The sequence below is a fragment of the Colletotrichum costaricense genome (assembly GCF_030867565.1).
Source record: "Colletotrichum costaricense strain IMI 309622 chromosome Unknown Scaffold_4.1, whole genome shotgun sequence".
Classification (NCBI taxonomy): domain Eukaryota; kingdom Fungi; phylum Ascomycota; class Sordariomycetes; order Glomerellales; family Glomerellaceae; genus Colletotrichum; species Colletotrichum costaricense.
This window is the reverse complement of record NW_026848233.1, coordinates 2,871,265-2,897,642: the sequence shown is the minus strand read 5'-3', so window position 1 is coordinate 2,897,642 and position 26,378 is coordinate 2,871,265. Positions and strand designations below refer to the sequence as shown.

Below are 26,378 nucleotides of genomic sequence, written 5' to 3'. Positions count from 1 at the left end.
ACCGACTGCTGATGAATCTTTGACGTAGGTCATTAGCGGAGCCGGAGACGAGGCTTCAAAGCCAGGCGACCGCCTGTTCTCAAAAGTTGAAAGGATTTTCTCAGAAAAGGTATTCCTACATGATTCTACTTTTCTATATGATGTTTTCCAACGTTTACTTTTACGGGTCGATTTTCACTAGCAATTATTCAAACTATGGATTCGACCCGGTGAGCAGAGAACGTAGGAAAGTCACGCGTCCCTAAAGACATTTATCAATCGCTGAGACATTTTTCATTTCAAATCTTGGAGACCGGGAGCTGATAACTTCGAAAGAGAACATATACCAAATGGCACTGGCCTTAGTTATGGCTGTTTCTCCTTCCACAATGCCGAGCTGGGGTTTCTTCATCATGGAAATATGAGCCGAACAACGAACCTAAGACTTTTTCGTTCATGGACTTACAAGGTTGTACTTGCTACCTGATGGCCTTGTGTACACGGGCAAGTTTGAGAAACTTTGATGTTGTTAAGCGCTGATGACCCTCTGGCCGCGTATTAAGACAAAAGCTGACAGCCCTGGCGATTGTAAGTCCAATTCGGCTTTCTCGACTCGTTCATGTGACAATGAGCCCGAATCCAACCCAAGAATCAGAATTCTGCAAGTGACTGACTCAGTGGCATACATAACATGGTCCAAAGAATCTGTTGGCGCTTATTTCGCCCGCTTAACCCATCTGTGTTGGTTGGGTCGACGACCCAGGGTGTGCAGCTGAAACCAACAGGACAGGTCTGCGCCGCCCTCGCCCGCATGATCCCCCCACCGTGAGGGCGCTTTTGCTTTACCAGAATAGATATCTCCAACGGAATCAGTCTCTGTAATAGGATACAAAACCGCAATGAGGCTATGTCTTTCGGGCTAGCGTGAATGGGACGGCTTGGGAGAAATGGAGCACCAACTTATTTGAAGAGGCGGGCAGCACGCTCACCTGGCTAAAGCGCCCGACTTCGCAGCTTTTCGTGGTTCTTTCTTTTCACCGCCGAGTTCTAAAGGATGTCAAGAGTTGTGAGTTCTTCTCCTCGAAACCCCAATATCAATCCTTTCCGTCAAGAAACCCACTCAGTTAACGTTGGAATACTACCATCAGCGATCCTCGGCCACGGCCGGTCCCCCAAGGACCACGGCTTCTGAACCCCCGCCTTGGGCCGCATTGTTTCCCCAGGAACAAGTACTCTCAGGTTCTCCGCCAGTTTCATTTCCAAACAGGCACCAGTCAGCAGCAGCATCGACGACGTCTCGAGGATCGTCTGCACCAATTTTCACTCCTGAGTCGAGTCGCTCTCCATCTATCGTCAGAAGTGGCACCTTGTTTCCGGAACCAATATTGCCGAGACGAGTGTCTCCAGATGAGCCTATTCCATCAGTTGAGACTGAGGCATGGACAGAGTCTCCAATATCTGGAGCGTCGATCCCTCGTACACCGACTACTCGCCCAGGGGCTGCTCGAGCATCAACCTCCCCGCTGACATCAGCCCCGCACTCTCCACTCTCCTATAGGGCTGCTGATAGTCTCCCTGGGGAACGATATCCAGCTCGGGACTCCCCCGAGATTGGAAGCATCACTGATCGTCTGGATCGGCTGATTATCGAACGCCTCGATCGCACACCAGTAGATATGGGGTTGTCCGATATTAGAGCCGCACTGTCAAATCTGTTCGAAGATGCTGGGCGACGGACTCCTCAACCAAGCAATCCTACGCCTGCCTTTAGGCAAAACTCCTTGAGCCCGCGCCCTCCTCGTCGATCGCGGGGACGTTCTGAAGCAGCCCTGGTGTATCATGATGTCAAGGATGAGGAGCTGCCAGAGAGTCGTTTCTACGATCCAGCGGTCCAAAATGCCATCAAGGACGCCAAGGCATTGATGACTCAATTGGCAGGTGTTCTCGAAGACAGCCCTCTTCACATCAACCCCGATTCAACAATCAGACGACTGCATGGCCAAGCACTGGATCTGTCCCAATTTGAAGGACCTTCGACGCGGACTGTTGGGTTTGTTGGAGATTCCGGCGTTGGTGAGCGTCTAGTACTATGATCGAAGGGACCTTATCTTACGAGCACAGGTAAAAGTAGCGTCTTGAATTCCCTTCTGGATCAAAAGAACCTCGCTAGAACAGTAGGTTATGGAAGACCTTGCGTAGCATCGCAGCCGTCGGTTAACGTATGCTAGAGCAATAGCGGGGCCGCATGCACCTGCGTTGTCACCGAGTATCACCATAAGGACGGGGATGCTTTCACTATTGACGTGGAATTATTCAGTCAGGATGAGCTCATGGATCAGATGAAGGAACTGCTTCAATCGTATCGAATGTTTCACCTGAACGCGGGAGAATTGAGGAGAAATGATGGGGCGGCAACAGTTGTCGATATTGAAGAGCAAGCAAACGTCGCTCGGGACACTTTCCGGTCCATGTTCCGCAGTCAGCTGGCGAGCGAAGACTTCCTTATCAATGAGGAGGAAGCCACTGTCCTAAGAGCCTTTCGTTCTTGGCTGCGAAGAATGGACCTACCGCTTGAAGGAAGACATGAGAAGCCTTCGCGGGATAGTTGCGCTGCTTTCCTGACGTATCTGACATCCGAGTCGGTAGATACACGAACGCCAGCTGTTTGGCCTTTCGTCCGTAAGATCAAGTAAGTCTTGCCTCACTTCAGAGTTCGTGTAGTGAAGTTTTCTGACAGGGATTAGGGTATTTTTGCCCTCACATATTCTGAGTAAGGGTCTAATCCTCGTCGATCTTCCTGGTAAGGTAAAGCATCCTTTGATAAGGTCCAAATATCCCTAATATATGACTCTTAGGACTGCGTGACTCCAACTCGGCACGGAGACTTATCACTGAAAGATATCTGGTCGAATGTGATGAGATTTTTGCCATATGCAACATTGGGCGGGCGACTACAGATGTCGGTGTGCAAAGTGTCTTTGAACTTGCGCAACAGGCAGGGTTGTCTAAAGTTGGGATCGTCTGCACAAAGTCTGATGTGAGCACGTTTTAGAATCTCCAGGTCCCCCACCTTGCTATAATGTTTCAGCGGTTTGCTGACCACTGAACCACAGGACATTCGAGTTGAAGAAGCCATGAAAGATTGGCGAGGCCGACACGCAGACCGTATCCAGCAACTGAGCAATGCAGTTTCAACTACTCAGGCAAATCTTGAAGATGTCAATCTTAGCCTAGCGGAAATCGACGAGTTGGAGACGACGGAATTGACAGATGAGCAACAAAAAGAATCGATTCAACTCCACAGCAAACATAGGCGAACTAAGTAAGACCCATCTATACAGAGGCTTTTGCATCTATAATTAACTCGCATTGCCTTAACAGTGCAGTCTTGAAGGAGAATTTATTCGAGTAAGTTACGTGACCTTCAACCTTGTCAAATGAGTACAGAAACCTGGCCTCAATGCAAGCTGACATGCCGACCTTCGCAATAGACTAAAAGAGTATCTGATAAAGACCCGCAACACCATTATCACCAGGCAACTTCGAACGGCTTACGAAGACAAGATTCCAGGCGGAAATCTGGCGGTGTTTTGCGTTAGCAACATCCTATACTGGGATGAACGTCACAAGCCGAGAGACGTGGCCCTCCCATCACTGCAGCTCAGCGGTATCCTTGCTCTACGAAAGCACTGCCTCGGCATTATTGCGGACAGTCAATTGAGTATTGCCAAGAGATACATCGATAACGATATTCCCGCTATACTTGGAGAAGCTGCATTGTGGGTTGAGTCTGGTGCAGGAAGCGCCGGTGCTGAACAAAAGCTCCACATTCGCGACACGCTGAATGTGATCGAGTCTCGGTTGAAGAGGGTCAGAGAATCCGCAAGACAACTCCTCTTTGACTTTGGAAGTTTTGACTGATAGTCGGTAATCAGGAGTTGACAAGAAGGAATTCAGATCTCAGCCTCGTTGGGACGTCGATCAAAGATGAGTTCAGAATGCAAGTCTATGACAGTATGTGGTCTACCAGCTCCTCAGACGATCAATCTGCCTGACTCTGAACGTGCAAGATCGACGCAACAATACTTGGAGGACTGCAGCGGCGAATGCCGCCTTGGAATGGGATCCAGTACGTCGCTCGAGTTCTTTCCGCATGTGCCTAGCTAACTAGATTTCAGTGGGCGCATGGTAAGTCGAAATTTTGTAAGTGATGCATAGTGACTTTTTACTTAAAAGTCTGTGAAGGGACCTATTCAGCGTTCTGTCGCAATTTCGGGAACCATCGTACCGACAAAGCCGGGTGGCATGATTGGAATCAGGAGATGATATGCATCATGGCTGGGGATGTGACACCTCAATGGGACTCGGTGTGCACATTTTGCAGGGCCAGACTAGAGCAGAGCGGTCGTCTAATCCAAAGCCAGATGGACTGGGCACTGGAATTTCTTGGTGAGGAGCTGTCATTCACATACTGGGATCACTCCGCTAATGATGGTCAAATGGTAGAAAATGAGCTTGAGCTTTTTCCTGGAGTCACCGATCTCCTCCAGGAAACTCTGATCTGCCACAAGAATATCATGGAGTCCCAAGTAGAGGATCTCACGGATAAAACCGGCGCTGACTTGAAGTAAGCAGCTCAATCTTCCGAGAAAGGCCTCAAACTCACCCTCGAGATAGCTCGCTACGTATAGACGCACTTACCGGCATTCGAACATCCATACTTGGCAAAGCGATGGAGGCGCCTTATAGGAGGTGTAACGCAGAATATGGTGAGTTGTTATCATACAGCCCAGATCTTAGAGTACGTTGTTAATCGCACTGAGTGTAGGAGGAGGGAGCGATAGGAGACGTAAAAACATTATCCGCAGTGCTGTTGGTCGCGTGGATCTGTTTGAGAACCACATGACGGAGTTCAAGAGCAGAGTGAGGCTGTTAGCAGATAATGTCCAGACCGAGCAACAAGCCATCGTCCGTACTGGGTTGGCCGCGATTACGTCGGTTCTTGATCTGATCAGAAATGACAATGTTGCGACAGAAAGCGAGGAGAACCCCGAGTTGAGACGCCGCCTGGAACAGGAAGTCGTTACGATCAAGGAACGGATGAGACGGATCATAGATATCATGGAGTGATGGGTTTGCCGTGCATGAAGAGAAGTACTTTTGATTATTATTTCGGTTCATCTGTCAAGGTCCGTGACGAAACATCGGGAAGTTACTTAAATTCAAAAAAAAAGCCCGATGATGTGTATATTCCGATCGTTCAACATGAAAACGCCTCCGGACATAACACAACATCTCAAAGCAGCCACAATTATATTTTGAGACTTAGCGTCAGGGAATTGGATGATCCGGTCACACGTCAACGCCAGAGTCGAGAGCTATAAAGTTTAGATCGGATGAAGATCCAATTGGAAGGAGAATTGCAGGCAGTGGATCACGGGCATCCTAGGGACACCTCAACCGAGAACTCCTTAGAATAAATTAAACATGTTTGTCATGTGAACTCGATCACGGTGCAACGGTACTGTTCGTATCGCGGCCAGTATTTCCGTTCTCTGGTCGGCGAGTACTTCGGCTTTCAGATCTGTCATTGCCCGTCATGCTGAAGTCGGGGCATTTGGCCCGGTTGTTGAAGGTCGAAACCGAATGAGTGAGTTGCAGATTATGATCACAGAACTCTGTGGGGAATGACACGTAAAAGAAACGGCTTAGGAGGAAGTTTTGGTCCTGTTTCCGCCAATTCATGTTGCCCACGGAGATTAGTAGACCTAGGAAAGAATAGAAAGATTACCGACAGCGAGAGCATTGAGAAAAAGACGCGGCAATGCTGCTGCAGTGAGCGCTCGCAACCAGGTGAACGCAGAAAATTGAGATTTGCCAAGACTCTGGTATGCATGGCGGCGAAGTCGCGGGAAGCTTGGCGGCAGGGCTCAAGAAGGGATGAGTGAATTTCGGCCCTCGACTTTTTTTTCAGGATCGCACCACACAAAGCGGTCTTCATAGGGAATAGAACACCAGGTACGTCAGGATGGGCATATGTGTTCGAAGATGTATCCCATGGGGAGGTAGTGTACTTGCTTGAGAAGTTCACCTAGAATCTTTGGCCAGACAATTACAGGCCCAGTGTGGAAGGTCGTCATAGAACGGGCGCTCGGTGTTGAAAGATAAGGAAGACTGACAACATCCGACTTTTTCTGCCAAACTCCGGGGTATTAGGTTTCGCTCGCGTCAAGCTGGGAGGTTTTGCTCTCTAGCGGCAAACAAACGTGGGGAGCCCCCGAGAGCCAGGATGAAAAACCTCTCACGTGGTCTTCCAAGCACGGCTACTTATGTGACCAAAGCATGGATGCCGCTGGTCCGCACATTCAACAAAGACAGCCCGTGAGCTTAAATGGATGGATGACCCCATTTTGTAAGTGATATCGGGTAGACGAAGCTCATGGGGAGGGGGTTTCCGATCGTTCCCGGTTTGGGTCCGTTGTCAACAAAGTCGGCCGAAGTCTTAAGCCTAATAAGACCTATGCGGGTGACAGTCTCAAATATCCTTGTGTCTGCACAGAGATTATGGGGTATTTGGAAAGGAGGGAGCCCCGCCTGGAAAGAAGGAAGTCAACCCCTCTCCCTCATATGGAATGTCGGGCCATGTTAAGGAAGACGACCCTTGGGAGAACCATCGGGAACGACCTCAATTGGAAGCGCCAAGTAAGTATCTAATGAAAATACCAAGAACTGTGTGATTACCATGTTCCTCATGCTCAAGAATATCAATACTGACGGAGCGTCCGTTGACAGTCTAAGAATTTCAGGTGAAATGGATACCATAATACGGTGAGGTGGGCAAATGTGTCCATTTTCAACGCCCGCAAGACGACGGGAAGAGAATAATTCGCCCGGTTGCCTGTACGTTGCCGAGAGAAGCCTGATTGACATCCAGCATAGCCACATAACCGGACCCTCGGATGGAGGAAAAGCGGGAGATAATCCCAAATGCCCCTGAAATGTGGAAAGGCAACAGGCAGGTCCCAAAGGCTGGGCACGTGGGAAGCGTAAATGTTGGTCCAATGAGCTCGATAAGAGGTGGTCAGGATTCTAAGGAATAAAGAAGTGCAGCAAGGGTAGGCGAGGGCTGCCTCAGAACTTCAGATGACAGCCATCAAACGTGCTGGTAGAACACCGACGACAACATGGGTGCTACATAAGGTTAGGTATGGTCAGACAGACTCCCGGAGAACAGGACATGGGTCCTTGGTCTCGATCGCGGTGGGGCCGATGGATGGGCGTCCGCTTCCGATGATACCTACTCTTGAGGAGAGTCCAGCCTGAACAACAACTGGATCGGTGAGTTCTTTTTCCTCGCCAGACTGCCATAGGAATGATGGGAAAACATCGTCCAAAAGAACGGTATGCGGGGCAAAGTTCCCCTGGCAATTTTCGAACAAGAGCCTTTGGGGCGAGTTTGACTCTTGGCATTAATCAACATCCAGCACCGGACCAGGTTGTTAGCTGCGGCAATCCATACCATCGTGTACACAAGAGTCTTGGCAACTCCGCCTTACAGACCACCACCAACAACAACCGATTTAATAGAATGGACTCTTTTTCGCGTTGGTCCCACGCCCGCCGATAGACTAATATTGTTGTGACCTCCGGGATAGGATGTTAGTAGGATCACGGTATCACTTTCGTTGGACACGCTTGCTTCGTCTGCTGCTTGGAAAGAGGCCAACTCAGAGAAGCCCCTTGCGCAAAGAACCTGGTCGTTGGGCTCCCAGATTCGTTACCACATAGCTTAATCTCCTTTTGAGGTCGGAACTACCGTCCGATTGGGTCGCGTCTGGCCGGACGCCGAAGGGGTTGACAACTTACCGTCACACCGTCATCCGTGATCCGATGAAGTATTTCACACATCTGCAGGTACACCACAGACTCAGGTCTTGGTGGCAATCTGTAATATGGCAGAACCCAGTAATTGGACAGTGAAGGGCGCTTCTTCTCCCTTTGAGTCAGGCTCCTTCTGGGTCAACTGAGCCCAGGAGTTTCATCACATGCACTGTGCCTCCCCTTACATGCAGTATTGACAACAAGTGACTGCCAGGTATAGCACTCAGCGGGACCAGAACACGACCAAGTTTCCAACGCAGACGCCGGTACGCGGAGCAAATCTCCAAAGCGACTCCATCAGCAACTACGTGTAAGCATCGCGCAGAAGCAACCATGCAGACATCTCCCGGGCCCGCCTGTTCATATGTCCGCCAATGGTCTGAATCCCTCTGCGATCCGTCGTGTCTTCACCCGCGGGCTTGAGGAAAACCCCCCCCCCCCCCTGCTCCTGACCCAGGCGATACTTGGTTAGTTTGCCTAGGCTTTCCTGATGAGTGGCCAAGTTGCGATAGGGATAGTGTGAGATTTTCAGCCTTGGCAGACTTTGTGTGAACCAGGAACCTTTGCCTTGAGAAGGTTTGCATATAAGTCCTCGGGTTGTCCGACCTATTCCCATTCAGTTCTGTCTGTCTATCACTCTCACCTTCTTTCAGCTTTAACAAACTATTCCATTCATTCTGTATTTCTGCTAGTGTATATACTCTTGTTTATCATGCAGTTCCTCAAGTTTGGCCTGGTGCCTTTGTTGGCTGCCCTTCCCGGCGCTTTCGCCTGCAACGGCTACACTGGTGGTGTTCCCAAGGCTACCGGTACCGTAACCTCCAAGTCTTACATCGAGATCAAGGCTGGACAGGTCTACGACGGAAAGTGGCAGCGCTTCGACCGCGGGTCCGGTGCCTGCGGTGGCCAGTCCGAGGGCGGTGAGTGGTCAACGCGCCCCATCATACACATATTACATGTGCCCGAGGGCAGGTACCTAACATAGTTCCCTTTTCCAAGACTACAAGGACTCCGTCTTCTACATTCAGGCTGGCGGAACCCTAAAGAATGCCATCATCGGTAAAAACCAGGCTGAGGGTGTCCACTGCAATGGACACTGCACTCTTGAGTTCGTCTGGTTCGAGGACGTCTGCGAGGACGCCATATCCATCAAGAACGACAAGGCCGGAACCCAGACTTGGATTGTCGGTGGTGGTGCGTACCACGCCTCTGACAAGGTCATTCAGCACAACGGCTGCGGTACTGTCAACGTGGTGGGTGTCGATCGACTGCTCTTCGCTCTCAAATAAGCAATGCTAACGGTGACCAAAGATCAACTACTACGTCGAGGACTACGGCAAGCTCTACCGCTCTTGCGGAAACGTACGTTGATAATTTCTGGAAAATATACCTCTTGTCTGGCAACAAAACCAGCTAACCTTTCTTTCAACCTTCATAGTGCAAGACTCAGTGCAAGCGCAACGTCTACATGGAGGGCGTCACCGCCAAGAACGGCGGGGAGCTGGCCGGAATCAACCTGACCTACAAGGACACCGCCACCCTCAAGAATGTCTGCGCCGACACCAAGACTAAGTGCCAGATGTACAACGGCTGCGCTGGTGGATGCGAACCCTCCAAGGCTGGCACCTGCTCCGGCTAAGCACACAAGGCACGGTTTCTTGTAGACTTCATTGTTCAATGCCCCGGCGGCTGTAAGACCACACCGGGAACTTTGGAAAACTAAACATTGGGCTAGATCTAGTCCATTTTGACTTCTTGTACATATCTATACAAACACAACCGGGAGGCCACGTATATACTTGCACTATTCATTCCTCCAAGTAGTTGTAAAAGTCACACTGACCATTGGAATGGAAAGTGTTGCCTCTGTTTCTCGAATAATTTCAGTTTGGCTCATCCAGGCTACTCAACTTTTGCAGGTACGACCCGAAACTCTTTGTGACTGTAAAGCGTTGCTAGATTTCTCATTTGATGACTACCGGTGTTTCACAATAGCTCCTCCCCGAGAGTAACTCAAAGTAAATTGGTAGGTTCAGACTTGCATCACTTGGCAATTCTTCTTGGCGTCGGCCTAGAACTTGCCAATTAGGCAGTCGGAAGTCCGCCGCCCACCGGCTTCCCTTATCTTCTAAACTTGTGAAGTGGCCTCACATTTGCAGCAGCGCGAGTTACAAACGCCGATGCGAGGTCATATTTTCTTTGGAGCTTGCAAGACTGATGGGCAGAATAGAGTCTGTAAATCGTCAAGACGGTGGCCTTGACCCACTTTCACTGGCCATGAACTAGTTGGGCTTCTGCTCTGGAATCTACGTGTATAGAACTGAGACCTCTGTGTTGTATAAAATTTATAGCTTTCTCTAGATTGAAGTAAACAGTGAAATCAACACCCTTGGAGTGTATCCATCATTTGGAATGCTTAAAGACGGGGAGACTTGATCACGGAACTGATAAAACTAAGAGAAGACGGATCCCACACGCATGCGCGCAAAGCATTCACAAACCAACGCCTTTCATATTTGTGACCTTACCTGTCTCCATAGCAAATTGCTATCCCAGTGAAGCAAGAGGAGTCTCTTCTTGTTCTGCTAAAGCGCGAAACGAATGCTTTCCGTAGATGCAGTCCCTTCCCATAATGCCCATGTCCGTTCCGTCCAATGCTCTTGTCAGTCTGAAGATGTGTGTTTCAATGATCTATCTCACTGCACCGTCCATTTCCTCGCCCAGGGACCAGTGTCATAAACTGGCACGTGGTCTCTCAAGGTCTCTGAGGCGACGCTGGAATGGAGGCCTCAGGGACCGCACCTGTCAATCGACCGTCTTCAAGCGACAGAAGCAGGAAGACTTGACAGGAACATCCGCCACGGCTAGAGCTAGCTGGAGCTGCGGCTTGAGGATCTTGGCCTCGTCAACCCTGCCCAACTTCATCAGACACTCGTAGAATCCGTGGAGTGCCCAAACATTGTTGGGGTGCCGCAGAGCCCGGGGCAAGGTTTCGTCAACTCCCAGGTCTGCACTATAGACAGCCGCTGCCTCCTCGACATGACCCTGCTCCAGCAGCAGCGCGCCGAGCGCGTGTCGTGCTGGTTGCATCCAGCCCCAAGGCTCATCGTAGGGCAAGGCGTCGTCTCTCTCCACGGCCTTGCGCAGATAGGCGAAAGCGACGTCGTAATCCTTCTTTCGGTACGCCAACTCTCCATCCAGCATAGCCTCGGCAATGGAGAGAATTGACAGGCAAGTATTGTTGAAGACTGAGCGCGATTCCGGTACCCGTTTAACTGCCTCGGCGAATAATACGCGCTGCTTTTCCGCCTCTTCAATTCGGCCCTGCACAGCGTAGGCTATACCCTTTGCATAATGTGTCATGGCGGTGGTTGAGCAGTAAAGCTTGGGGTCTCGCGGGAGTTCAAGAGCATGAATAGCTTCCCAACGTCCAAAGCGTATCAGAGCGTGCATTCGCATACCGAGAAAACCCTCGAGCCAGTCTGCCATTGGTGGTGACTCGACTCGTAGTAGATCTTCGGATATGGTCGACTCGAGCTCTTCCACCGTTATGAGGGCTACCCGGGACTGACCGCACAACATGGCGGCATATAGCCTGAAGTGGAAGTCATGAGACCGATACAGCGTGTAGAAGTTGAGAGGACCCTCGCGAGCGAGAAACTTAGAGTCGGCACGGATCGCGTCAGAGTTGGAAGCGATGGCGCGACGGTATTCTCCACATATGATGTCTAGATGCGTGGGCATATGCTCGAGATGCCCCGCGTCTGGGACAAGCCCGCGGAGATTATCAGCTATAGTCAAGGCGGCTTCCGGAGTTGGCGACATTTCCATCAGATGGATATATAAGTGAAGTAGGCCTGGATGTTGCAAAGAGCCTCTTAGCCTGAATGTGCGGTCCATCACGTCTTTGATCTCCAACGTCCTGGCGCCTGGCGTTGGCTTTCCAGTCCTGTAGTCCCACAACTTCCAAGGCGTGACGTTCATCGTGGCATCTGTCCACAAGGCGACCACGTCGAGGTCATCGGGGTAGGCTTGAAGCACCGAGTCCATGGCTTGGGCATAATCCTCATTCCACTTAGAGCAATCTTCCGCCGGCTTCTCTTGCGGATAACGGCAAGACAGTGCATCGATGAGCGCAATCTCGACCGGCGTAGCCTTCCCTGAGTGGCTCTTTGCCTGCATGATCGTATGATGTGCGCGTTTGGTCGTATCGGCAAGATCCTCTCCATCAAAGACCTTCCATGGCTTGTTATAGTTGGGCCCAAGGACGAATGCGAGCCCCCAATAAGCCATGGCGCAGAAGGGATCATACTCAATGACTTTCCGGAAGCACCTCGCTGACTCCTCATGGTTGAAGGCATACGCCCACGTTAGGCCGCGGTTGAACCAGACCTGGGCATCTTGGCTTGAAGTACTCACGGCGCGGTGGAATGTGCCGAGGTTGTACGCATAGGCGGTGTCGTTATATGAGCTGAGGGCAGACGATGTAGCCTTGCTTCTCATTTTGGCAGATGCTTGGCGCCAGCTGGCTGATGGGAGATCTTGCCTATATCAAATCGTACCTGTGAAAGCCCGGGGGTGCAAGAGCTGGGGGAGGAACGGGATGTTGGGGTGGGTGTCGATTGGTTGAGACAACTGCCGTCAATGATGTATTAGTAGACGTTCCGCGTCGGACTATCATTTCGCCGCCTGCGTAGTTTCCCCCCTCAATCCCACCGTTCCCGTTGTCCCACGTCGTGAACCTAAAAACCTTCCGCCCGGAAACATTGCTGAAACCCCGGTAAGTCAAAGCACTGATACGCACATATTCATCTGAACGCTTGCTTCTACGTGTTAGTGATAGTCGAAAGGTAGAGGAGTCTTGTGCATCTCACACGGGCTGTGGTGTAGCTTCCTGCTTCTATGACATGGTTGATAGCTTGGACGACTTCACGAGCCGAGCGAAACCGATTCTGCGCTGCCACAACGGTCGGCTGAGGTGTCATAAGACGTGTCTCACACATAGATACTTTCCCGCTGTAGTGCCAAGCCACGACTGCCTTGAATCAATCCCGTATCGATACAGGACAACATTTTGTCCGGAATCTTTTATTCCTCATAACGGCGGAAACATTTGAGTGAGCGGAGAGATCTGTGCTCAAATCGCTTGAATATTCAATAGAGCGGGTATCTCTCCATGGGGCATGCATATCTGTGTAAAGTAGTTGGTGCTAGTCACAAGAAGGCTACTGCACGCAGGGACGCATGAGCTGTAGACATGCATTTGGTACAAGTCGTTGACATTGAAAAGACATTCAGACTTTTAAATATAAAGTAGCTTAGGCCGCATGGTGGTGAGATGCTGCCTCTATCACGGCACCGCCCGTCGTTGTCGGACCCTCATACCCCTTTCTTGCCCCCAGCAACCACCATAGACCAACAAAAATGGTGAAGCCGCCCCATATCAAGCATGCGTAGTTCATCGACTGGGCATTGGTCGGCAGAGCGAAAGGGAAGCAGTAGATGACGAACCACACCAACATGTAGGAACATGCGATGCCGTTAATGGCGAACCCAATCCATCCACGCATGTGGAAGGGCCCGTACGCGACCATCTTCCGCCCTGAAAGGAGGTTAGGTAGTATGGCAGCGAGATAGGAGCTACTCGAGAGAAGAATGAAGCTCCCGACAAAAGCGTTGAAAGCTGTCGTGCTACCGACATAGATTGCTCCAAGAACCGTGACTAGGATGGCTGACAAGACTGTAGACCACATGGGCATGCCCAGCCTTGGGCTTACATGTCCGAGAAGGGAGGGACGGGGACTTGCGCCGTCACGGGCAAGGGCCCATAGTGTTCGACCGCAGGTGATGTATAGACCCATGAGCGTCAAACCGATGCATATGAGTACGAGGGCGAGCAGCCCAGTCGCGCCAGCAGCGGAGCCGGTGGCTTGACGGTAGATTTCGGCGATGGGATACGGAGACTCAAAGAGGGCATCATAGTCGTTGATCGCGTACATGATGGTGACCAAATAACAGAACCCGGTGATGAAGCCAATGCCCAGCTGGAGCCCGAGAGCAATGGGGACATTACGCTGCGGGTTCGGGATCTCTTCCGCTAGATGGGTCGTAGCATCGACGGCACCGACACTGAAAGCTCCGTTTAACATTCCGGCCACAAAGACAAAGCCGTTCGGATATCCGATGTCGGCGGTCCACTCGGTCCAAACAAAGGAGGATGATGCATGCGGCGGCCGTCCGTCTCGACCGGGCATGACGGCTACAGTGATGACGGTGATGAGGAAACCTGCTACAATCGCGAAGACACCAAAATCGTTAATCCGCGGCATAGCACTATTAGCCAGGCAGACAATGGCGCATGCAAGCCATGTCGCGATGATGTAGACGATGAAGACGTGCCAGGGCTTGGCCTCGAAACCCGTGTGGTTGAGCGCGTACATCTGGACCACCGTGTTGCCGAAAATTGATGCCATGCTGGCCGCGCCGAGAATCCACGCAAGGTAGTTCCACCATCCGGCGAAGAAGCCCACGACGCGGCCCCATCGGCGGCCGGGTGTGACGGAGGCCCAGTGGTACACTCCGGCAGACGAAGGGATGGCGCTTGCTAGCTCGGCGATGCTGGCCGCGACGGTCCAGTAGCAGACGGACACGGCGATGAACTCGTATAGGACGCCCGGGGGACCGCCGTTGAAGATGGCGACGAGGATTGAGCCGCCGATAGCTGGCCAGACATTGCCGACTACCAACCCAACACCGGCGAGTGAGAGTAGATTGAAGTTGCGCTCAAGTTCTTGGACGTGGCCAGACGCGTTGATGGCTACATCGTGTTGGTCGGCCGATCGTGTCTTGTTGACATTGGGGGCCGTGGCCTCGCTTTCGTCGTGGAGTTTCGTATCGCGATCCATGCTTGGAGCGTGTTGAGAGTCAGGAAGATGCATACGAGCCTGCTGCTGGTCTCCGAGAAGTTCTGGGGAGGAAAGTCGAGGCGGGCCTGTCTAGATAGACATCCAAACGCGACCGGCCCGGTGCTACCTGAAAGTACCCGAGAGATCCAGTAGCGGCATCCACGAAATTTCGATATCGGCAGTCTTGTCATTCCAATTGCTGCTCAATTGAACAATTTCGCCGACGGCGCCCCCAACTTGTTATACTCCAGATGCCCGGCGGCACTCTTTCAATGTGCCAATGGTCTGATGGTGCGACTTGGGTCGCGGGGGAATCATCCCTTTTGATATCGGTATCGCCACTAGAAACCAGAGATCCCTGAAATATCTCCCAGTTAGGGGGAGGGATTGGCTAGGCTGGCCATTCAAGTGCCGGACACTTATCCGGGAATGTCACTGAACCTAGTCGCTGGGCACCCTTACTAAGGTTAAGCTCATGATCCAGCGCTACTCCAAGTCTGGTAATAAAACTGCACGCAATACATGAAAGCCATGAAGGTATCGAGCCGGAGCCGGTTGTGGTTCTGATGCCGTTACGTACTCTGAACATGCGAATCTTCCTCCCCGCAAAGTTGATGGAGCAGAGAGTCAGCGGAGAGATCGATTGTGGTCCTGAAGACGGAGTTTGGGTGCCGGTTAGATCCACTGATTGCATGGGCGTGAAGAAAATCTTACGCAAGAGCTTGACCACGCTTTGCGGGGGAACAGGCCGCCGGCTCTTAGCTCTGGGGTGATTTGCTTAGTAACAAGCACTACAAAAGCGAGCGTAAAGGGGCCTGGGATAGGATCTGGACGATTTAGCAAAACACGTCGAAGATATAAAAGCTCTATCATGGATGGCGTGACTTCTAGTAATGAGAGTCCAAGAACGCCGATATCTAAGACTAAGTACATTCGGGCTTCTGGTTGCTAGGCCCACCATGTGAAAACCCTAGCTCCCGCTCACTTGGTATTTTATCGTTGATGAGTGGGGTAGAAACCACGGTTGACATGACGGCCGCAACCTGCGTCAAGATAAATAAGTTCAGGAGGGTAGAATGAGGAAAAATATGGAATGCGGTGCAAGAGTGTTACAAGTGCTAAACAAGCTTGGTGAAGAAATCATGTACACTATGCTTGAACCTCGGACTCTCGGACTTCCACATAGCGAAAAACCCGCGCTGTCGTTTAGGCTTAAGGCATCAGGACCGGCAGCCAAGCTGCGCCAATTGCCAAGTTGTACGAGCGTAGCACCAGCCGCATTTCAGCCTTGGCTTAACACTCTACTTTGGTAATGATGTCAATATCTGACGCATGCACTTATGAGTCTTCTGTGATTAACCGGCGCCCGAAGGCGCCGTCTGCCGAACAGCAAGACCCGATAAAGACTCCACATCGGCATGAGTGGGATCAATACCCGGGGGCGGCTTCCTGCACAGTACCGCGAAGGTTCAAAATTCCCCGTTCGGCTTCATGAACCCAATATTCTTATTTTCCGTAACATTGACGGCTATGCAGATCCCGCAATGTCACTGTAACGGCTCCCACACTTTGCCTTTAAACACACGACACCGCATCGCCGTAGAAAATAACAAGTCAAAGCTGACAGCGGTGAGTTAGAGCTCGGTAAACGTGTTAATACCGCTTCTTTTTGGACAGAGTAGTACGCCAGTGGCTAAGTTGTCGGTCGCTATGGCCCATACTTCAACTGCCTACAGGCATTACATTACAAGTACTAGTGTCGGATTGGAAGTCCAATTCGACCTCGGCGTACGGCCGGCCGCGCAGTGGCCAATTACGGCCCATACTTCCGATTATCGCGGCCTGCCCAACCTACGGTTGGAACCTCCCTTTTACACACGCAGAAATTCATATAGTTCAATTGATCTCTTCGTCAACCCACGGTTCGAACCAAATATCCTGTGATACGGATACCAACAACTAGAAACAATCACTGACCTTCGAAGTGAGATCCGCTTCCAGGTCAAGTATCTCTAATGCTGTCCAGGAAGGCGTAGAGCCTGAGATATTGTAACACAAGCATTCTGTAGTTATATGTACCTGTATTGATTCAAATCCCGACGGAGTGCACCAAAATCATTGAATCCTGTGCCTAGTTCTTATCTGTAATTGAGATCAGTGGGACGGTGAACAGAGGCCATACACTCCAAAATCAACCATGCAGGCAGTAAGAATTTTTCCCAGATTCTGTAGAACTGCGTGTATAAGGTAGCATTTGGAAGTAACACACTCGCTTATTGGAAGCCTGGGAAGCTGCTTTTGGAGCAAGCTCTCGGAGTGAGCAGTATGCTCATACAGCCTACCAAACCCATGAAAAGACTTACCGGTGGAAATTTAGATATTGAATTGTGGCATACATGGACACTAAGCAGTGCTGACAGTAGACTTAACGGCGCGTGCCAACATTTCCTCGAGTTCGTATGAAACCTGCACTCTCCCGCCGGCTACCGAACTGAGACACGGAGTATCTATGAATCCACTGAAGTCCACCAAGATAAGAAATGCTTGAGACTCGAGGTTCTAGAAACTGAATGACGCGCTCGCTACTTGGCATGGAGGACTCGGTGCGTGCCGAGAGTCCGCCTCGAAGTGGGCGGTGTCGATCTGCGCCAGTCCGGTTCACGGATCCACCCAGTCCACGACGTGCTTCATCGTCTAAGCTAGCGCCTGGTAGCAAGATGTTCATGCTGCACCAAGGTCTTATTTAAGGTCTATTAAATTTTCCAAAGGTGTCTTCATGAATCAACTACAGCCAGTTCTCAACTTTTAAGCATTTGTAAAGACGAACCTGCAACCTTCATCGCTTCAAAGACGGCCAGAGCTCGAAGTCAATTTTGCGTTCTTTTCTCCTTGAAGTACTTTTGGTATCCCTTCTGCCTAACCTCAAGTATTTAGACCCCAAGCTCGAAGAAAAATGGGTTCCCTACTACCCACGACGATTCGCATCGATGCTTCGTTGTTGAATGGGCATCATCTGTCTTCAACAGCAAGCTTTTTGCTACTCTCATCGCTGCTTTTGGGGATACTGTCACAAGTCCTGAGCCGGAGACTGAAAGTACCTACGCCGCTTTCGGAAGAGGTGTCCGATATTCTCAACAGAAAACGGTCATACGGGGCAAACGCCAGGAAATTACTCGACAAGTACTATGAGCGGGTAAGTAGACTTACAGAACAGTTGCAGTGCGTCTCACAGCTAATGCGCTGGTCAGTTCAAAAGCAAGCCTTTTGGAATCGACACCATGGATGGTATGTCTACTTTTTGCAGAACTGGAGAAAAAGTTTTTGACTTTGTGTAGGTGTCAAAGTCGTCTTGCCCCTTGCAAGTGTCGATGAGCTGAAGAGTCACCCGGCATTGAGCTTCAAAGCCTCGATCGACAATGTAAGTTCATTTCATTATCAATAAGTCATGATGTATGCTGACATTGCTTTCTGGGATGCCTTGGTCAACTACACAGGCATTGGAGGTGTCGACGCTTGGGGGGTACATCAGATTCTAGCAAAGATGAACCCCAGCTTGGGTTTGTTGAATTCTTTATAATCTTCCAGGAGCGCAATTCTAACCAAGGCAAAAGGTGCTTACGTTCCTGTCTTCCATGGAATGATCCAAGAACACCTTCCGAAATTTCTTGGATCTCCGACAGGTGAGATCCATGGTCCTATCATACATCACTTTGCCTAATTTTCTTCCAGATTGGACACCAGTAAAACCCTATCAGCACTTCTTCGAGCTTGTGGCGATCCTGTCTGCGAGAATCATGCATAGCGATGAAGCAGCCCGAAATCCCGCATGGACCAATCTCTCAATGTCATTCGTACACACTGCAATCGAATACGGCTCGGCTCTCAAGCAGTGGCCTCCTTTCCTGCGTCCGTTCGTCACCTACTTCCTCCCGGAACGCCTAGAGAAGGAGAAACAATGGGCCAAAGGGCGCGAAATCGTCGCAAAGTCCATGGCCAGGAAAAGTGCCTTGGGTGGTGCACCTCTGGAGAACCCTCCCACCATGCTCGATCACCTGTCTAGCGGGGAACACGCAGATAAGGCCGGTGATCTGGACCTACAACTCTTGCTGCAGATGACTCTCGCCGTGGCGAGCATCCACACAACCTCGTCTTCCATGGTCCAAGTTTTGTACGATCTTGCCGCATGCCCTGAGTACACCGAGGAGCTTCGTCAGGAGGTGGTGGAGGTTTTGGAGAGTTCTGGTGGCATCTTTACCAAGCAGTCACTTGCTAAGATGAAGAAACTTGACAGCTGGATGAAGGAGAGTTTGAGAATGAATGCACCTGATCTGAGTAAGTCGGCGTCTTCCCACCAGAATCAAGTTCGGTTTCTTACGAGTTCGAAGCTACCTTCCAGCGCATGGCCACGAAGCCTGTGACCCTGAAAGACGGAACTTACATCCCTGCCGGTACGAAGATGGAACTACCAACCAGCGCTATCAACTTTGACGCTTCCATCTACCCCGATCCGCATAAGTTCGATGGCATGCGGTCGTACCGTCAACGCCAGCAAGACGGGATGGCACACAAGCACTCATTTGTCAGCGTCACTCGTACGGAACTTGGTTGGGGTTTCGGCAGGCATGCGTGCCCGGGCAGATTCCTTTCCGATGTCGAAATTAAGCTCATGTTTGCGGAGTTCCTTCTAAACTATGAGATCAAGAACTTAGATGGACAGCCCCGATCCAAGAATGTGGAATTTGGAGTGAACGTGCTCCCAGATCCGGAGCATCAGGTTTTGATTCGAGCACGGAAAGTCTGAGATCATCAGGGTGCTTTCTAAGAATGCGACCTGAGCTTATCTGCACCGACATCATCGGCAGCTTTTCGACTTTCATCTGTATTAGAGCCCGGCATGGAAATCATAATTTGTAGAGTAGCGTAATAGAATTAGCGTTGGGAGATCCCATATCACGGGAAATGTCTTCCAATTTCAAGCTCAGGAAGATTGGACTTCGGGTTGTAACCGCTTGTTTGTGGCAGATTCTACATGCCTCTTAACTAGTGGGTTTCTCAACAGACTCTTGAGTTGGAAGGATCGTGCTGCTACTGCGAGGCTTGCAGATGTTGTCTGAAGAATTTCTCCTGTCGCCGCAGAGCATACTTGGTCCTGCCTGAACAATGATAAGCTCCAGGCATGTAGAGTAACTCGAAGTCCTTGTCTGCATCATTCAAAGCATTCACCAACTGCAGAGTCGACGCGGGATCAACGTTGTCGTCCATCTCTGCAACGATTAGTAACAGCGCTCCCGTCAATTTGCTAGCATGGACCACATTCGATGAATCCTCGTATGCCTTGTCGACTGGATAACCCATCCACTGCTCGCTCCACCATATCTTGTCCATTCTGTTATCGTGGCATCCACAATCGGCGACGGCTGCTTTATAGAAATCGCCATGAAACAGAAGTGCCCCCACGGCATTCTGTCCGCCTGCCGATCCCCCAAAGATCCCAACTCTGTTCGTGTCCATCCATGGCCGAGTCTCTGCTGCAGCTTTGATCCAGGCTATGCGGTCAGGGAACCCGGCATCCTTGAGATTTTTCCAACTAACGTCTTGGAACTTTTTTGATCGCCAATTCGTTCCCATGCCATCAATTTGAACGACAACATACCCCTGTTCTGCCCACTGTCGGCGCGAACGCAGGGCACTGAATTCCTTTGGTACGTGAAACCCATGCGGGCCTGCGTAGACGGATTCTAGAATGGGGTACTTTTTCTTGGGATCAAAATCTGGAGGGCGAACAATCATACCGTAGATAGACTCTTCGCCGTCCCGCCCAGGGCAGTTAAATCTTTCAGGTACTACCCAGCCGTCTGATTCTAAACGATGAGAATCCCCTTCGTCACCTTCGAGATGTACGACCAGCTCTCCAGTTTCCATCTTTCGCAGAGTGGTGCGTGGGGGCGAATCCACCCGCGACCATGTGTCGAAAAAGTATCCTTGCCCCGGAGAGATTGTCCAGTGGTGTGTGCCATCTCCATCGGTCAGCACTTTGAATCCCGTCCCATCGAAGTTGACGCGAGCCAAGTGCGTATAGTACGGATCTTGATCAGGGACTACTCCGCAAGCTGAGAACCAAACCACTCTCGCTTCCTCGTCGAAACGAACGAACTCTTTCACATTCCATTTTCCTGTTGTCATCTGACATTTCAACTTCCCTGATTGAAGATCGAAAAGGTAAAGGTGGTTGAAGCCGTCTCGTTCGCTAGCCCAAATGAGTTCATCGGTATCTTTTATCAAACGTCGATTGAGCTTCGTGGAGTAGTCAATGAATGTGTTACTGCTCTCTTCAACTAGAGCCCTAACAAAGCCGTCTGAGTTGATTCCTATGACACGTAGACGTTGATGGCCACGCTCGTTGTATATGAAGCGATATTCCGAAGAATCACGGCTCCATCCTATGTTCCGGAGTTCGTAGGGGCTCTGAAACAAAGTAGCGTCTGTAACGACCTCTTTCTTCGTTTCTAGGTTAAACAAACGAGGACGATCAACTCTGACGCGATCTCCAGCCTTCAGGTACCGGATGCTTTTAGGCTTCGGCTCAAGCTGATCTTTCGGAACGGAGTCGCGAAGGTGCACTTTGTGCTCTTCCTCAGGGACGAATTGCCAGGCGACACAAAACTTCTTGTCTGAAGATATCCAGATGTTTGAATCATCATACTGATTGTCTTCGGCGCCGTTGTCTGAAAGACGAACCTCTTCCTTGTCTGCATTCCGGCACCAAAGGTCAAAACCTCGCACAAAGAGGTGGGGCGAGCCCTTCTCGCTCAAGTCTGACTTTGGGCTTGTTTCCTCGCCATCTCTCTCTTTAACACCGTCTTCTGGGTCCCGAGGACCGAGCTCATCCATCGTTTTTTCATCAATGATCACAGAGGAGACAATCTCTTCGGGTGTGGCGTAGATTGCCTTAACAGTCTCCGACTCATCGACAAATTTCCAGACATGGCCGGCATAAGTTCTTTGAGTGTTGCTTAACCCACTTCCAATCCCTCCATAAAGCACTGGCTTGCCTTCCCAGTCTATCCAATACTTCTTCAAGTCTGCCTTGCTGTTGTTGACAAAAGTGATAGTGACGGAGTGGTTCGAGTGCACAGATGCCCGTTCTTTGGAGATGAATGGCGTCGTAGGCAGATTGAGCGCACCCTCCCATTCACTGAGGTTTGCTTCAGTGTCAAAACGCCATTTCTTTCCCTCATAGAGAAATCGGACGGAGGATGACTCGGCTTCAAGGTCGATCCATGTGAAGGGCAGCTTGAAAGCGTCGATTTCTCCATCTTTTTGGTCGGTTCCCTCTTGAAGCGCCTTTGCTAGCTTGTCATGGTCAAAAGCTGGACGTCGCTGCTTCTCTACGGCGTCAACATATATGAAGATGAATTTACCGGCTGGGAGGTTCTGGCGATACCAGAAGGTGTTACCCTCGGACACCCAGTGTGGGGAGACTCTGGCTTGTTGGATGTAGTCATCTTCCATGGCGATTCGCTCGCTGAAACAAAGCTTGGATGAACGTAGATAGCAGGATCTCGAACACTCGTCTGTTGAAAGAGGAGAATAAGGAGGGGTCGGCACAGCTCAGAAGGAGGTTGAGAAATGCAAGACTTTAGGCAGCACTAAGTGGTCATTGGTGCAGTTGGCAACTGCGCGAGGTAAGGTAGCTGCAGGCGACAAGACGCGGTGCCAGCTTACGCCGCAATTGATCAGCTCTTTTTGAGTCAGCATGGCAAGCATGGATACAACGCCTATTATTACTCTTATACCTAGTAGATAAAATAGTGAGGGGTAGGAAAACTTGGACCGACGGGATAAACGAACGATTGGAACAATGTTACCACGGAGTAAGAGACACTGTAGTAATTCTTTGGTAATTCAATCCTCCTCTTCGGTGGCCAGTCAACATGACTCGCCTCGAACGCTATGTGCTCACAAATGCCATGGTAGAGCGCGTGTTTATTTGGCAGGACGTCTCAGTTGCTTCTCGGAATCCTAGATCATCGTGAATTTGTACTGTTCGTTGAATTGTTCTTAGGGTGTTGTTTTAGCGTACAAGCCTCGCAACTCAAAGCATCGGACGCCCTTCCGTTGATCAATCGGCACGTGGCCAGACACCAGACGAGGTCGAGGGACAGGAACCCCGCAATTAGTTGATAAATCCTATTCAACCGCGGGCTAGCTTCACTGAGCATTGCACACTCATTCGCATACAATCCATATCACGATTATCGGAGCCATGGGATTTCGGCAGCATGTTGGAGGGGAAAGTTCAAAGAGGTGCTGCTGAGTCTACTGTGGAAGTGCCCCCAAAGCAACTCAAGGGTGCGTCAATTGCTCGTCCCCTCCTTCGGTCGATCGCCAATGTCCTGTGCTGATTAGCCCCCCAGGCTGCGCCAACTGTGAGCGTCGTCGAATTCGCTGCGATCGACGGCGACCCCATTGCGCCAAGTGTGACAAGAAAGGACTTCCATGTCCTGGCTATGACCGCCGACTTCGATGGGTGGAAGGGGTTGCCGCAAGGGGACACCTGCGGGGCCGAACCGTCCCAACGAGGCCGTCTTCTGAAGATAAGGCCGCATTTCGAGAAGAGGACTCGAAAGACATCTTCACTGAAAGATCCCAGCTAGACAAAAGAAAAGACTTCATGAGTTCGGTTGTCGTTCTGAATGCGCCAATCGCTCAAGCAACTCGACCTTGCAAGTATCCCGACTCCCTGACAAGCGTGTTCATGGACTATTATAGACTGAACTTAGCCGGTCTGATGGTATGGATGGACTCAGACGAAAACCATTACCGAACACAGGTTGTTCCTCTAGCCGCGAATCAACCAGCAGTCGGCTTCGCTATCATGGCGTTCGCGGCTCAACACGGCGCCATGACGGTGCCTGATGAGTCCGTTGCTGAGAATGCTCGCGATAGGTGCTTACGTCTAATCCAAACCCGCGCCCAAGATATGACGGCACGGCTTATTAAGGGTGATGACTTGAACGACCATGGCGACGTGGTTGATGCAGAATGGATGCTGGCTTCGATTCTCATCATGTGCAACTACGAGAATGCCCGTCGCCGCCTCCAAATCGCCGATGATCACAGACGTGCGGCAAGGACGATCGTCAACCTTTTCAAATGCCAGAGCTCAATCAACAACCGCGATCTGTTTGCGTTCTTGCGAAATCAACTAGCTATAGATGATGTACTGGCAGCTACGACATCGTGTGACCTGCCCCTCATACGCAACGCCGTCACACCAGCACCTGGCTCAGAGCATCTCCTGTTTTCGAGGTATCTGACTTTCTTGCACCGCATCACGCTCGTTTCGGCAGATGCTGTTGATTCTCATCCTTCAATATCGCACTTACGCAGCGGCCTCACGATGCCTCTCATCCAATCCGAGTTTGAGCAGGCAAGAGGCGCCACGTTGATGGCGGCCGGACGACTCGGACTGGCAGGATCAAGCATGTCTCTTGACTTCATACGCTTAGTCGAGGTTTATCATAACGCGGGGCTACTTTACTCGTTAAGGTGCCTCGATTACGCCACCGAGCACGCCTCGGAGCGCATTGTGGCCGTTGCCAGTCTGTTCGACCAACTGACTGGATTCAAGGACCTAGCTGCCTTCGTTCAGAATCTAGCCTGGCCGACGTTCATTGCCGGTACCGAATGCCATGGAGATCGGTATCGACAAGAAATCATTGCGGGTTTGCTCATGGAAATTCATGAGGGCACGCGTTTCAGTTATTACTTGGACGCGGTGAACTTTCTCAAGGAGTTTTGGGCCGGAGAAGATAACGACTGGCGTCCTCTCGCTCGTATGAGAGAAGCCATAGGGAAGCGAGTCCTTGTGGTATGAGCAACATCAACGTCCTTTGAATAAGGGCGGAAACTTCATTCTGCCCTACCAACTGAGACTGGAGACTACTAGAAATCGACTGTCTCTTCGTCCTCCACACCGAAGAGCACTCGCATCGGGTCCTGATACTTCATGAAACCAACACCCGGCTCGCATAAACCATATCCCAGAAGACGTTGTGCCTGCGGCTTCATCTTCTTCACTCGCTCAAACGGCACCATGAGGAACTGGTTCTCTGCAGGACGCAGTGTCGGCTGACACAGGAAGATGCCGACAGTCTCCCGGTATTCATCCCTATCGATGAGAATTTAGCAAAGAATACCTACTTGCTATACGCCGGCAATGCACTTACGTAGTAACGTTTCCTCCGCCCGCATGGTACAGATTCCCGAGGAAAATCAAGGCGTCGCCGGGCTCAAGTTCAGCTGGAATGGTCTCCTCGTCGAGCGGACGACGTTCGGGACCCCACAGGTGTGAACCCGGAATCACGACAGTCGCGCCGTTCGCTGCCGTTGTTTTCGTCAAGGCGGTGACGCAACCGATCAGGACGGGCATCTGCTTGTCATGGGGATGATAATCACTGCAAGCCTCAGGTCAGAGAATCTCCGCTTCGACATAAAGACGGACGCTCACTTGTCATCACGGTGTAGCACTTGTTGCTTCCCTCCCGGATTCACCCGGAATCCCACTGTCGATGAGATGATGGGCTTCCCGCTGACAGTCTTCTGTTTGTCGCCCCTCCAGAAGGTGAACGATGAAGAGACCATAGCATTTGCGACATCAGTATACAAGCGGTTGCACGCGAGCTCCACACAGGCGTCTGAGATACCCAGTAAACCGGATGCTCTCTGCGTCGTTGCTGGGAAGAAGCCGTACTTGTCTGGGATGTCTTCGTCAAAGTACGGCTTCAGGTCTCGCTTGATCTCTGCGGTGAGATGGAGATCGATTAACTTCTCCACTATCACGCCGCCATCACGGTTGATGATCTCGACGAGCTTCTCTGTTGTGGTTGATGGATCCGTTGCATCGCATCGGGTAATGGATGGGCGGGAAGTAGCTCCCTTGGGATTCGCCATAATTCAATATTCTTTATTCGTGCTTGCACCAGGCGCTGCTTCTTGCGACCCCATTCCTCTAAGAAAGCGGTCACCCTACTTTATATCCGCCGTCGTTCTAGTCCATCTTGCTAACACCTGCTCTTCCCCTGCTCGTGTCGGGATCAAATATTACGTCTCAGTCGTCATCTCTCTAGGTATTGCCTGTATTCAGTCTGGCTTATCAGGAAACAAGTCCTAAAGTATGCGGAACACCACATCGCATTGAACACGCCGATAGCAATTGAGCTCGTCTCAGAGAAGAGCATTTCGGAGCTGGCCACAATAGCCAGGAACCCTGCACTGTCAAGTTTCTCAAAATAATGCCCTAATTCGGTTAGTGCCCTTGCGCGATGATAAGGTTGCGGAGTCAGACTGGTTGATGGGTCTAGATAGATGAGACGGAAGAAACTCGGCATGAATCGGGTCGCTCAGATCCGGTACTGGCTTGTAGTTACAAAGTTGGTTGAAGAATTCCTTGTGATCCGAGGACTGTTGATTTATCGCGTGGTCACTAGTACAATCCAATAGGAAGACCGGTATCCGCCATTTGTAAAGTCAATTCACATCGTCAAAGGCATTTGCGTGGAACTTTTGCTCGCGAAATTACTCTATTAATTCTTGATCGATCTATTTCTC

At 50.8% G+C, this 26,378-nt stretch overlaps 8 protein-coding genes across 8 annotated transcripts; 4 read left to right on the top strand and 4 right to left on the bottom strand.

The window, feature by feature from the left end:
• Positions 1-1,232: 1,232 nt before the first annotated feature.
• CCOS01_05020 (uncharacterized protein) lies at positions 1,233-5,109 on the top strand (the record flags this gene model as incomplete). The annotated part of the gene is made up of 13 exons (XM_060453201.1): positions 1,233-2,052; positions 2,101-2,153; positions 2,208-2,668; positions 2,724-2,779; positions 2,835-3,016; positions 3,093-3,301; positions 3,361-3,387; positions 3,471-3,849; positions 3,915-3,993; positions 4,158-4,167; positions 4,364-4,606; positions 4,657-4,748; positions 4,808-5,109. Coding segments are annotated over 13 exons (2,913 nt in total), but the record flags the coding sequence as incomplete, so codon positions are not given.
• Positions 5,110-8,572: 3,463 nt separating this feature from the next.
• CCOS01_05019 (pectate lyase C) lies at positions 8,573-9,499 on the top strand (the record flags this gene model as incomplete). The annotated part of the gene is made up of 4 exons (XM_060453200.1): positions 8,573-8,780; positions 8,860-9,113; positions 9,172-9,222; positions 9,299-9,499. 4 exons carry the CDS (start codon positions 8,573-8,575, stop codon positions 9,497-9,499), a joined length of 714 nt encoding a protein of 237 aa, XP_060317158.1.
• A 1,166-nt stretch (positions 9,500-10,665) lies between these two features.
• On the bottom strand, positions 10,666-12,363 carry CCOS01_05018 (TPR domain-containing protein; the record flags this gene model as incomplete). Its single annotated transcript, XM_060453199.1, has 1 exon — positions 10,666-12,363. The coding sequence occupies one exon, from the start codon at positions 12,361-12,363 to the stop codon at positions 10,666-10,668; it is 1,698 nt and encodes a 565-aa protein (XP_060317157.1).
• An 815-nt stretch (positions 12,364-13,178) lies between these two features.
• Positions 13,179-14,765, bottom strand: CCOS01_05017 (amino acid permease; the record flags this gene model as incomplete). Its single annotated transcript, XM_060453198.1, has 1 exon — positions 13,179-14,765. The coding sequence occupies one exon, from the start codon at positions 14,763-14,765 to the stop codon at positions 13,179-13,181; it is 1,587 nt and encodes a 528-aa protein (XP_060317156.1).
• Positions 14,766-17,718: 2,953 nt separating this feature from the next.
• On the top strand, positions 17,719-19,566 carry CCOS01_05016 (uncharacterized protein; the record flags this gene model as incomplete). Its single annotated transcript, XM_060453197.1, has 7 exons — positions 17,719-17,958; positions 18,014-18,050; positions 18,101-18,183; positions 18,260-18,285; positions 18,351-18,445; positions 18,495-19,097; positions 19,151-19,566. 7 exons carry the CDS (start codon positions 17,719-17,721, stop codon positions 19,564-19,566), a joined length of 1,500 nt encoding a protein of 499 aa, XP_060317155.1.
• A 284-nt stretch (positions 19,567-19,850) lies between these two features.
• Positions 19,851-22,277, bottom strand: CCOS01_05015 (uncharacterized protein; the record flags this gene model as incomplete). Its single annotated transcript, XM_060453196.1, has 1 exon — positions 19,851-22,277. One exon carries the CDS (start codon positions 22,275-22,277, stop codon positions 19,851-19,853), a length of 2,427 nt encoding a protein of 808 aa, XP_060317154.1.
• Positions 22,278-23,047: 770 nt separating this feature from the next.
• On the top strand, positions 23,048-24,645 carry CCOS01_05014 (uncharacterized protein; the record flags this gene model as incomplete). Its single annotated transcript, XM_060453195.1, has 2 exons — positions 23,048-23,158; positions 23,599-24,645. 2 exons carry the CDS (start codon positions 23,048-23,050, stop codon positions 24,643-24,645), a joined length of 1,158 nt encoding a protein of 385 aa, XP_060317153.1.
• Positions 24,646-24,713: 68 nt separating this feature from the next.
• Positions 24,714-25,721, bottom strand: CCOS01_05013 (uncharacterized protein; the record flags this gene model as incomplete). The annotated part of the gene is made up of 3 exons (XM_060453194.1): positions 24,714-24,939; positions 24,998-25,225; positions 25,279-25,721. 3 exons carry the CDS (start codon positions 25,719-25,721, stop codon positions 24,714-24,716), a joined length of 897 nt encoding a protein of 298 aa, XP_060317152.1.
• Positions 25,722-26,378: the final 657 nt, after the last annotated feature.